At 31.6% G+C, this 13,334-nt stretch overlaps 1 protein-coding gene across 1 annotated transcript in view; it reads left to right on the top strand.

Annotated features, from left to right (window-relative positions):
* Positions 1 to 13,334, top strand: part of Ih (hyperpolarization activated cyclic nucleotide gated potassium channel Ih) — a gene marked incomplete at its 3' end in the record, with an annotated part of 121,911 nt that overhangs the window by 65,009 nt on the left and 43,568 nt on the right. Inside the window, exon 3 of the mRNA XM_018543799.1 lies at positions 8,151 to 8,524. Within this exon, the coding sequence (XP_018399301.1) occupies positions 8,151 to 8,524 (374 nt within the window). The remainder of the gene's footprint in view (positions 1 to 8,150; positions 8,525 to 13,334) is intronic.

The raw sequence follows: 13,334 nt of genomic DNA on the forward strand, positions 1-13,334 counted from the left end.
CATTTATCTTTAGATGCTCTATATAATAATTCGTAAGGCATCTGAAGATAAATTTAAGGAAGACTTAAATATGGCCTGACTATAAATACGAGTGTAAAGCTGATTGATGAGAAGATACATGTCACGTTCATAATACATAATATGTCAAATATTGCATACATTACGTTCATTTACTACGACAACACAATTCAAAAAACAAAGTTTTCCAAAAAAATAAATTCAAATATTTTGAATTATTGAAATTTTGTAATATTATTTTTAAAATGTAATTTTTATGTCATTATAGAACAATAAAAGTTATTTTAAAGTATGTGTTCCCGCTTTGTTTTATATTTCCGTTTTTTTGCAAGCAACTCAAAAATGACAAATTTTTGGTGTCATTATCGTAGCAAATAAGCGATATGCATAAAATATTAAACAAAATCACTCCTATTTTCGTATTCTTTTTGATAATAAATAGCGTAAGCAGTAAAATATAGAGTGTAAAATTAGAAATATAAATAAATCTTTGTTGACGCTCCTCCTGCTTCCGGAATTTCATAGTTTTCGAATGGGAGGCAATTAAAAGTTATCACCGACTATGTGCCATTTTTGCGCGGTTAGTAGATATGCAATCTCGAGCGACTGTATGCATATCTTCTGACTACATCCAGGAAAAACGGTGTATTTTTGGACGTTCTATAAAATACCATCTCGCGTGAATAATTTCATTGTTATTTAGTGAAATTATAAAATTACAGAGATATGAAGATACAAATGTCCTCTGTGTAAAATTAATTCCCTTTGGCTATTCGTATGGTGTCCATTTAATTTAAGAGAAAGTACGGTCGATTGGTGACATTCTATGTACACCGATTTGATCGTTACGGCACTGACAATAACGACGATAATAGTTTTTCGCTGGACCATGAAACTCTATTGTTACGCGATGCCGAGGCGAACGCTCGAGTTCACATTGTAGAGTACCGGAATGCCGGAATTGCATTGACCCTCGCGCCAAATAAATGTACGGGCATTGCGCACCGAAACGGCAGAAAGTCGAAGACATATAAAAAGAATAGAACATTCTGTCCATCGGAAACGAGAAATAGTAAAAGCTTTTTAGTATTCAATAAAAATGTATGCATACATAAAAGAACGAACTTTCGGTGTGTATCTAAATGACAAAACTTCGTCGTTAAATTGAAGTAGATCGTATACGATATGTAATGTTCTTAACTCAAAGATTAAATACCTATAAATTTTTAATGAATATCAAAAAGTTACTACTAATGACTGTTGCTCTTGAAACTCCACTCAAAGAGAAGCCAAAGCACCAAATTCGGGAAAGTCTTTGAAATTCTCGACTCCATTATCAGAATTAATATCCAGTATATTTAACTCTTCGTGCTACGCTTTCAATCTAGCATATATGGCTTTATTTTTCCATTGCATGTAACTTTTTTTATTAATAAACGTACATATTATATATTTACTTGGTATCTTTATGTTCCTTAATATCCGGCAGTTCGATTGAGATAAAATTCTTTACAACCCATATAGAGTTTTACAATCGATCGACTAGTTTAGATACTGGCGTAGTACTGACAAATTACTGGTTTAGTAGTGACTAAGTACTGGATGATAACTCGGGTTCAAAACTGGCAGATGGTATTGACCCAGCCAATTATTTCTCAGTGTGATAACCTAGTACTAACTGACAGAATATTGGTCGTCATTTGTCAGCTAATCATTTGCCAGTGATGGTCCAGTACTGATTGATAGAACCTTTGCCGTCAATCGTAGCATTAGCTAAACATTGGTTTTTTGTTGTAACTGTTGGCGATTCTATATATATAGGAATATGTATATTTTTTATTAAATTTATAATATAAACAATTGAGTTAGATTAGGTATACCGTGTCCAAATTTGTTGTTCCTACACGACATTTTTTTGCCACTAAGAAATTAAAGTCTTAATTCATTTTATAACATCGTAAAATGTAAGAGATACCATTAATAAGAGATTAAAAAGATATTTGCTATCAAGATACAGTAGTAATTACGCAAAAAAAAAACTGCGATCTTTATAATATAAGCATGGATTACGTACACAATTTTAACACGAGTACATATTTTAAGGAAAGACTAGATTTTCTTGTTAAACGCTTGTTTAACTCATTATTGATAGTTCGAGTTAATAAATACGGTCATAAATGATCAAAAGGCATAATCATAAATATTACTTGTAAAATTGCAATGAAAAAAAACTACAAATCAACTATAATATCTATATTTCGTTGCAACAAATGTATTTTAATATACCTACACTTTGAACAGTAATTTGCGTTGGAAGAAAAGACTAGCGTTTCTCACTATAGACGCATTGTTTGAATTCAATTAATCGCTTAAATGCTTACATGTACAATGACGAATAATCATAATCGAAAGCTGTAATTATGTATTTAATCCAAAACGTGCTTTAGTGAATTGCATGCGTAAGTGAATTAACAAACATTCCCCTAATATGCAATTTCAGATTATACACTAAAATATTGTGCTAAATCTAATTTCATAGAACGGATTACAATTGCCTATTATTATTATAAATCGTAAGTTTGTTCCGATTAACGTATTCAATTTTCACGCGTCTAATTGTAACGTTTTTGTAAAAGATCGTTTGTTTCGAAGATAAATTTATTATAATAATCAGAAAAAAAATCTAGATTACGTGGAATCAGTAAATGACGTTAAAAAAATGCAATTATCTTATTGAATAATTATAAGAATATAATTTTTTGCGTCGTCTAATCATATCAATTATGTATACAACGTTCTATATTCTAATTGATCACGATAAAAACGCTATCTTAATTTAAACTATCTAAACTATCTTTCTTACTCACGTAAGCATGTAATTCATATAACATAAGAAATTATATAAATTTTGTTTTAACATTACTTTTGAAATATTTCTAATTCGCCATATATTGCAGAATCGAGGTTGTTAATGCGACAGTTTATATTGTATTAATTATCGGAGTGTTTATAACTATGAGCTATCTTAATTAGATTCAGGTATTTCGCGATTAGAGGATTCTACTGCATATTACTAACTTCGTCTACGCCAGCAAGATGCAGCGTCAATATTGATTTATGTTCAGTTCGATTCGCCTTTCGATAGAACATGATAAATTGAGGTCGAGAAACGAAGGCACGATCATACGTATAGCAAACAGAATAAGACAGAAAATCTATACCATACGTTGAATATATAATTTCCTTTTTTTTCTGATTATCACAAATAACAACTTTCCCGATTTCCTTTGAATGAAAAATGTTCCACCGTTACATTTATCTATAATATAATATTATATAACGTTGTGACTCGTTAAAGAATTAATATTCATTGTTTCAGAAATACTTTTCGTCTAGTATCATATTGCAAAAAAGTTTTATGAAAAAGTATATATCTCTCGTCAGAAATAAAACATAATTATCGGCATCGCCCGGCATTTAATTTCGCAAGGAAAATGCTAAAATGGTGAAACTGAATTAAAAATCAAAGGAGAACAATCGAGATATCATTAAAATATTGTAAGTACAAACAGTAAAAATTTAGAACAGCTGGCATTGTAAAGTCCATTACACCCTGCCAATCCGAGGCCAATATCCGTCGATGGTACTTCGTCAAAGACAGTCGGGTCAGGTCGTTCCCTGGTCTCGTCGCACCATTTGCCAAATTGAGAAAGCCTTTAGTAATCAAAAACGAACCTTGATATTCTTTTTCTACCAACGGTCTTGTATTTTCGAGAGGCGCATACATCTCGACTCGAATGCTTTTTGCTGCGGTCGACCGCATTGCCCGGCGGCAGGGAGGTTTCTTAAAATAGATTTCAGTGTTAACTAGAGGTTAGTTTAACCACATACGCATACATATATACTTATCGAGTGGAACATACAATGCCATCGTGGGTTTCTCTAGACAAGATTTTACTCTATGAAAGCTGGACATGTATGCGCATTTGTGCTTTCAGCTACAATCCGTTGCTGTTACACCAAAACCTACGTCTCTCTATTGTAATTTAAATAAAGAATATTAATTAATTCAGTATTACTAAAATAATAAAGTAATATAGAATAATGAGCTGACTCTGACCAAAGAGACAGACAGAGAGAAAAGGAAAAAATCCAATATGTGTATAATTTAATTTATATTTTAAGATTTCTACGATTTTGTAAAAAAGTAAAAAAAGCTACAGAATTTGATGAAAAAATATTTTTCCAAAATGTAATTTAAATGAAATATATTCGCATTTAATCGATAATTGATTTTGATCACACTGTCTTCTTGTAAGAGAACTTAAGATTTAGGACTCGCGTAAACGTAATTTAATTTTAAAATGAATAATAATCTGGCATATATTTTCATTCGTTGTCAGATAATTACTACTTTTCAGATATTAAAATCCTGTGCACTTTTATCTACTTATTCTTTCTATTCTTTTTCATTTTGCACACTTCCTCAGACTCCCTATCTCATCTCTGTTTCTATTTCTTCGCTTTTCCGTTTTATGTATATCGAGAGATAATGGATACTTCGCATTAGTGTTCTTCTCTTATTACTATTGTCGCTTTTTTCATGCGAACAGCCTATTCGAAAGAAAAGCATCCACCTTGCGAAGGCGAACCGCGCGCAAGAAGAATTTGATGTACCGCATCCGCTATTTTTACGTGTCTCTTCCGCCATCTTTCTTGACGCTTGGTTTATTTGCCTGTCACGTTGACGCGCAATTATTACGAACGCGCTACGTGATTTAATATGCGACCGTACTTCGTTGCACTTTAGATCAACGCGATAAAATTTCCGACAATTTGTTTTTCTTCCGTCGAATGCGTATAGCGCACGGTGTGGATGCTATCGATGCAACATATGTATATGCAGCATGACGGAAATTGCGTTATTGTCAACTATTGAAAGTTCAACTTGAAATAGTACAAAACGAGCGTATTCTTGATAAAGTTTACGATATATAAGAGGATATCGCGATATATTATAATTGTGATAAAAGTAATTTATCAATGTATTCGTCAAAACTGTCAAGTAATCAAATTTTATCTTGATTTATTTTCAATGCATTATGCTCTCCGCTTTGATATCTGCTCAATTTGAACTATAATTTATTTTATAAAAAAATAAATTTTTGTGATTTAAAACTGAATCAAATATAAACAAATGTCTGTATAAATTTCCGATTGTTATAGTACGTAAATAATATATTTATAAAATGATAAAATATAATTAACAAATAATTAAAATGTATACTTATCAATGAAGTTAAAAATTTACAAAATTTATTTCAACTATTATGTTTTAATTTATATATACAGGGTGACCCATTTTAACTTAGGCAGCCAAATAACTCGAAAACTAAATCCAATAGACAAAAATGTTTCAAATAAAAATGGAACGGTGTCGAGGGGGACACGTTTTAGTCACGTTGTTTTTTTCCTAAGTGGAGGCGCTGAAAAGATATGAAGGTCACCTCCACTTTTTTAAATGGAATTATGTAATTTTTTTTAGATAACGTGATTCCTCTAATTATTTTGCATATAAAAGTATTAAGGTAGAGATACCAAAAAACCAATAGTTTTCGAGATATTTTACACTTTATTTTGATACATATTGACACAAAATGTTAAATAACTCGTAAACTGTTGACTTTTTGATTATCGTACCTTAATACCTTTGTGAACAGAATAATGAGATAAATCAAATGGTGTAAAGAAAACACATAGTTGCTTTAAAAAAAATATGTATACAAAATGGATAATTTTTTAAATACGCAATTATGTGTTTTTTTATACCTCTTGATTTATCTCATTATTCTGTTCACAAAAGTATTAAGGTACGATAATAAAAAAGTCAACAGTTTACGAGTTATTTAACATTTTGTGTCAATATGTATCAAAATAAAGTGTAAAATATCTCGAAAACTATTGGTTTTTTGTCTACCTTAATACTTTTATATGCAAAATAATTAGAGAAATCACGTTATCTAAAAATATTACATAATTCCACATTTAAAAAAGTGGAGGTGACTTTCATATCTTTTTAGCACCTCCACTTAGAAAAAAAACAACGTGACTAAAACGTGTCCCCCTCGATACCGTTCCATTTTTATTTGAAACATTTTTGTCTATTGGATTTAGTTTTCGAGTTATTTGGCTGCCTAAGTTAAAATGGGTCACCCTGTATATATTTTCACGATTTTTAACTTTCATTCCTAAAATTATTTTGGAGAAGTGTAAGTAACATAAAGCGTCAAAAAAAATTGTTTAATGTGTGTGTAAATATTTACCTAATTATGCAATCTAAAAGGCCTCAGTTTTACATAAAAACATCGATTTAATAATTATCGAAAGATACAAAGTGTCAATCTATTAATCATCGAAACATTTTTACATAAAGTTTTAAGATTATTTTAAAAAAATACATCAATTTTTATATTTCCAACGTTTTAAAACGTTTCAAACGTTTGAGCAAGCAGAGATTATCAATCTGGCGATGACTGTTTAATGATTGACTGATTTTGTATGCCTTACGGGACGTGACAGGAATTGACGAAGGTACGCTGACGTAGATTGCCTGCTGTGCCCATCAGCTGTGGTTCCTAACAATTTCGATAATACAATTTGACCCCGAGGCACGCGAACAAATCTGATTTATGTCATGTGCGTAAAGCGTGAGAGTGCGATAACATTGCACTTTCGCTGCAGTCATGCCCGCGCGTTTAAATTCACGATATCGATATTTGTTAGTATGCAACAAGAACGAGCGGCGCCCGGCTTGCGTGCCAATGTGAAAATCCTCCGTTGATGTACAGTGCTTTCACACGACCATATATGCGAGAGAAAATATTTATTACCGTTCGCGATTTTGCACCGAAGTACCGAGATGCTTCGCGGTGGAACTGAATATACGACATCACGACAGCGGGAAAACGCATTATCAGTATTACTGTATCAGGTGTCACGTCGAACAAGCTGTCGATACCAGCGGCGATCGGTGTCACGCGTAATTGACCATTACATCTTTTTTCCAACTTTCTCCCAAATATCTATTTTCGAGATATACTGTGTGTAATATTTTACAGAAAAATTTACGATACATTTTGTAGAAGAATCTTGTTGGAACATCTGTTACTTCAAAATGAAAAACTATAAGAACTTCACCAGAGATATTATTCTTATTTAATAACTCTAATAAGTAATTAATTAATAAGATTCGACCATATATAGCATATTCAATAAGGAATTCGTGAATAAATTGATCTTAAGTAAAACGAGCAAATAATTAAACTTTGAAATTTTATAAATACCTTTTTACCTACACATTTCGAAACTTAGTGTGTTTTACAAAATTTCATATTTTAATATATTCCTATGAGATCTCTTGGAAAATATGAAAAATATGCGTCGCGGCATCCATTGTGTCGAATCGCTGTCTACACACGAAACATCGCAGTGAATATTTCCATAATAATATGTACGCGCAAATAGTGAAAACCACTTCACGCGGTATTGCAGCGTGCCATGTTGTTGCTCCAATTCCAACTTTTTTTTAATGACTCATTTATTCTCTAAAGTAGCATTACTTCTGCTGTATGCATATATATTTGTAGTCTTTTCTTTTAAAATTTACAAAACGATATAACACAATCGAATTTTAATAAGAGAAGAATAATCCTTTGTCATAAACTTTCCTCAAACTTAAATTGAAAATTCTGTTAAGAGGAGACAATTTTTGAGGACATATGTATGCCGTGCTATATCTCGGTAGTAATTTTAATGTAATCATAATAAACCGATTGTTTGAAATAAAATAAAAAAGGAGAAAACATCTTTTACGATTTTCTTAACAGAATTAGGTATACATTTTAAAATTGTTGCTTGTTACCAAAATTCATAATTTTTACTTACATTGTGTATTATTTCATAATTTTACACACAACAGGAGATGAAAAAAAAATCGCTCCGCACAATTAACAAAGAACGAGGTAATTTCTACGAAAATTCGTAAAATCTGTCCAGAGGATATACAGCGTTGTATAGCTTGCAGTGAGAGATAAGGAAAAGAGAACACTTATATAATGTGCAATTTGTTGCAGGGAGGGCGAGGGCGGCGGTGGCGGCGGCGGCGGCGGTGGCGGTCGTTCTGTGACCGGCTCCGGTGGCGGTGGTGGAGGCGGCGGCGGTCGTCGGGCACCGAGCCTAAGGCTGGTGAACGGAAGGGCGACCACGGGAGTGAGTTTGCACACCAGCAGCACCGAATCCGTGCGCTCTCCCCATCACCAGCTCGGCCAGCAGGTCGGCAACAACAACTGCCACGCCGGTAACAACCCCGCCGCGAACAATCATCCACGGCTCAACAAAGATGACAGCATCAAGATCAGCATCGAGAACACCAACACGTGCACGGACAGTCTCGTCACTGCTTTAGACGACGAGACCCTGCTCATCACCGATTTCCTGGGCGACACAGGTAAGCGCCGCTGGATCAATAATGAAAGAGAGATTTGCCAGCCTTCGATTAAATATTCGTAAATACAGCAATTCTCTCTGATTGTCTCTTAAGCACACTGAGAATGTTAATATTTCTGTAAATATGCGTTGACATATTTATTTGTGTTACCACCTACATTGTTAACCACATACATTGTTAACAAGTCACATATTATTGCTTACAATTAAAATTTGCGAACTACTTCTACTGATTAAACAGTTCATTTTCATAAAATGTATAAATACGACAATCATTTCAAAGTTAGGTAATTCGATTAATTACGGCGGAATACACAGATTGTAATAACTTTCATGCACCGTGACAGAATGCAATAATACTGCATTTCATGAAATCCTAAGAGAATCCACATTTAAATGTACTATTCAATGCAAATGTATATTTTATTGTTTATATTGCTTCTTTAATTTTTGTAAAAGTCTTGATAAAAGTGTCATTATTCGTTACTTTTATACGACAAACATCAATGTCGTATAAATATTATGTTTAAATATACAATCGATTTATTTGAAAGTACACGGAGATATTTCATGGAGATTTGCATAAAATATGATATAATACATAAGCACAATCAATAAAAGGAAATAAAAATCCTATAAATAAGCAAAATTAAGGATGCATAAAAAGATGGAATGCTTTGACTTACTTAGCCATCATCAACCATCATATATGTATTATATCAATTTATATTCGATTATGTCTTAAGCATATATATACAACATATATAAAAAAACATGTTTAAAAAATATACAAAAATAATTTAATTTATATATAATATATTTTTTTAAATATGTTCAGATAAATTGATATACAATGTATGATGGCTAAATAACACGAAACGTTCCATCTATTAAATGTATAATAATACTGGAAAATTAAGTATACATCCTTAATTTTGCTCGTTTATAAGCTTTTTATTTCCTTTTAATTACGTATATGAGCAATTTGTGTCTCTGTTTCTCATTATAAGCACGATCGTTATAAATTCCAATTGAGCTTACGATCCTTAAACTTCTCAGAGGAATATAAAAAATGTGAGTAAAAATCACAACTTTAATGAGATCCGCCGTTATAGAGTGATACAATTCTAACGATAGAAGTGAACCGTGCAATTGCATTGCACGTTGCATCGTCGTTACTGTACCATACTATTGAGCGATACTCGTTGCTAAGATATATTTGATTTCTAAATCTTTTATTTTATTTAGTAGGTCGTGCGACTTATGTTTATTCAAATTTACCGCGATCGACGAACTCAGGTGCCGCTAGTGTTGTAGCGATACTAAGTGTTTTGTTTTAAAAACTGTTGAAAAGATAGCAGATAGTAGTTCAGTTAGAAACAGCGAATAGACCAGACGTATAAGGTTCATAAAGATTAATTTACACACAATTCTAAAATGATTCTTAAATATGTATAAAGTCTGCTGCAATGTAAAGGGAAAAGTAAAATTTAACATAAGAAGTAATCCATGTTATGTTAATCACTGCTCATGAAAGAGACTGGACGTGAAATTGTAGACTAAATTTACGACTATTCGCGATCGTCAGTACATTTATTCTTTACCTGTATCGCGTCAATAAATTACTAAATCGAATCAGAACGCTCATAAATGTCAAATTAAACTTGCTTCTCGCAGATATACGTGAGTGCAATTGTTGCATCGTGGTGTTTGCGGTGAAATGTCATAAATCATTGATAGACTCTGTGACACACGCTTATATACGCGTGTAACGAGTGTATTGTCCATTGAGTGATATGTAGAAATGTGAACAATGTAATGCGTTTAATATGAACGATGTACAACTAATGACAATTTAAAAAAGAGTTTCGTTTTATGGAGATATACTTAAAATAAGAAACGAGATTACCATACAAATAATATCGAAGCGAAAATCGATAGTGCAATATGTTAAATATCACAATCCTGAAAGAAAGAGAGAAAAGAGAAGGAAAATATTGTAGCTCTTCGTAGGTGTATAATGCAACACGATACGTTTCATGAGAAATGATTACCATGCTCAAAGTTGTGTTTTTCGGGATAACGATTTCTTTTTTAACAAAAACAATTTAAAACATGCTCATATTATTTATTAACAGACGATATTACTACATGAAATTTTTAGCAATGTTTACACGACTTTATAAATGCAAATTCAACATTGTTATCAAGGAATATAATAATCCATTATAAGCATCTCGTCTTTCAGGTTTGAATGCATCGTATAATATTTGCCGCGTACAAATGCAGTAGATCTTTCGTGGAAATTGGAAATATCCTGTGATGATATACTGGAATATAATGAACATTTGACATTTCGCGCAAATATAGTTGTTTTCTGAATCCAAGTGCATTCATTAAAATAGTAAACCTCAATGACAATTTGCAGTCTCTCTGATGATATTTTCTTATGTAAATAACTTCATCGGAAAGTAAGTAAGTAAAAAAGTATGATTTTAACCTATAATTTTATTGAATTCCATGTCACAGTAACACAAATTTAAATCATCCAATTTATATTATTGCAGACTCGAACTCTTACAGCACAGAAACTTTACGAAATTTGCAAATACGACTAACATGCAAATCTGAATATTTTTTTATAAAAACTAAAACGATAAGTTATATGTAAAGTTTTTCTCTGAATAATAACAAACAAAATGTTACATTCTTAAAATATCACACAAAATAAAAAAATATTAATTTTTTCAAAATTCTGGAAATACAGGATAAGGCTGTAAAACAGGTCACCTGAATAAGTATCACGCTAAATTTTATATATTAAAATAACATATATTTATACATAAAAATAACATGACGTAAGTGAATAAGTGTCAAATATTCTAGGAACATACTCCCATTGACCAACATTTAAAAAAGTTTATACGAACATGGACTTAAAAACGCTCAATTTTTTAGATAAGAGTTTCATTATTTAACAATGTCAAACAATTAATGAAAATAATGACATTTAAAATAATCACATTAAACATTTGAAATTTGAACATTTCAATAAAAAAAGTTTTAACATTTTTTTACAAAGTTATACAAAACAGTTTTCTGCAAATAATCTTATCTATATTATATAGTGCCAATTATACATAAAACAAAAAGATTAAAAAAATCTTTAATTATTCTAAAATTAAGCCTTTTTGCAATGTTCAATCTTAAAAGATCTCTATTACTTGTCCCATTATTTGGTACTAAACAATCAAATTTCTCTTACCTCAAAAACGTTTCTGTATACGTAAACTCATGTTCATATAATTTTTTTATATTGTTAGCTAATAGAGGAATATGTCTCTAGAATATTTAACACTTATTCATTTATACCTTATAAGTATGGATAATATAGGGATTAAAGTAATATAAAATATACCATATATATTCTGATAAAAATACATTTCTGAATGATACAAAGTATTACAATACTTTTGTGTCTATTTTTCTTTCTTTTTTTATTAATCACAAGCTATAATATATAAAACATAGCTAGGCTTTTCTGTTCGTCCGTTTCAAGTATCATACGGTATATGATGATCGCAATAAATTGCGATATTGGATCTCTTACGCCACTGCGATACGTATTGGCAGGAATCATGGTAGAGCGTTCGGGGATTAGCGTATACTAACATACGGAAAAAAAAAACCGGTACATATGTACTCGTTCGTCCGGCTAAAACCGGTCAGTGGATACGCGTCTCTTCTCGTGCTTCTCCGCGTCCTTGTTCCGTTACTTAAACGAATCTTGCGCGGTATCTGCCTTTAGACCGGGTCAACGCGATACTCTGTTTCATCTCGTTCTCGTTCGCGAACTTGCCATGACGGTGCACGTCGAAGATGGAGAAGGATCCGATTTAGTGGCGCAGGAGATGCCGCTCATGCAACAAGACGCCGTACCGTCGCGAAACGGTTTAAAATCGAACAATACTGGTTCCTGGTCAAGATCGTACGAGAAGTTTAGCTCAACTTGGACATTACAGGGTAAATCGCGTAAATCTGGTGAGTGTTGACAAACCGTAACGGTTACGCAATTGTCAATAGTCATCAACTTCGTCGGTACTTATTTCAAGAAAGAGACACAAACACGACGATTGTATATTCCTTCGTTGAATCTTTTTCGCTTTTTCTAAACCAAGACTTTTACAAAAAAAAATAATTACATTTTATAAATTGTGTACATAAAAATAATTTAAACAATTAATAAAGACATAATATGATTAATCCTAAGTCATTATATTTATGTTTTTATTAATTTTTTATGAATCAATGAATATACAAAATATCTGTAAACGTAATAAGTACGTGTATACAGTATAATAATTATTTACATATAGAAATATTTCGTTTATATATCTACATGAGTGACACAAATATTCACAATTACAACATTAAATTGGGATATTCATATTAGAGAATTATTCAAAATTAATATCGTATATAAAGTTTGGAAAATTATACATGCGTTATTGATGCATATACATATACAAAAGTGATACTTGAGTTCTTAAGAAAAGCTTCTTTGTTTTAAAAAAAGATGCATTATATTACAAAAAATGTAAATAAAAGTTGCAGCAACTAAACGAAGATACAGAATGATATGGAATTCCCGAATGTGTGTGAATGTGTATGAGTGTGTGTGATGTGTGTCGCGACACATTAGATTTGATTGTCTGATAAGTTTAAACTTATTTAAATTAAAAATTAATTGTGTAATAAGTTTAAACAGACAATTAACATTTTTAAAATAAATTTAACTCATCTTGTGTAGT

The sequence above is a fragment of the Cyphomyrmex costatus genome, unplaced genomic scaffold (genome assembly GCF_001594065.2).
Source record: "Cyphomyrmex costatus isolate MS0001 unplaced genomic scaffold, Ccosl1.0 scaffold4, whole genome shotgun sequence".
Lineage (NCBI taxonomy): Eukaryota > Metazoa > Arthropoda > Insecta > Hymenoptera > Formicidae > Cyphomyrmex > Cyphomyrmex costatus.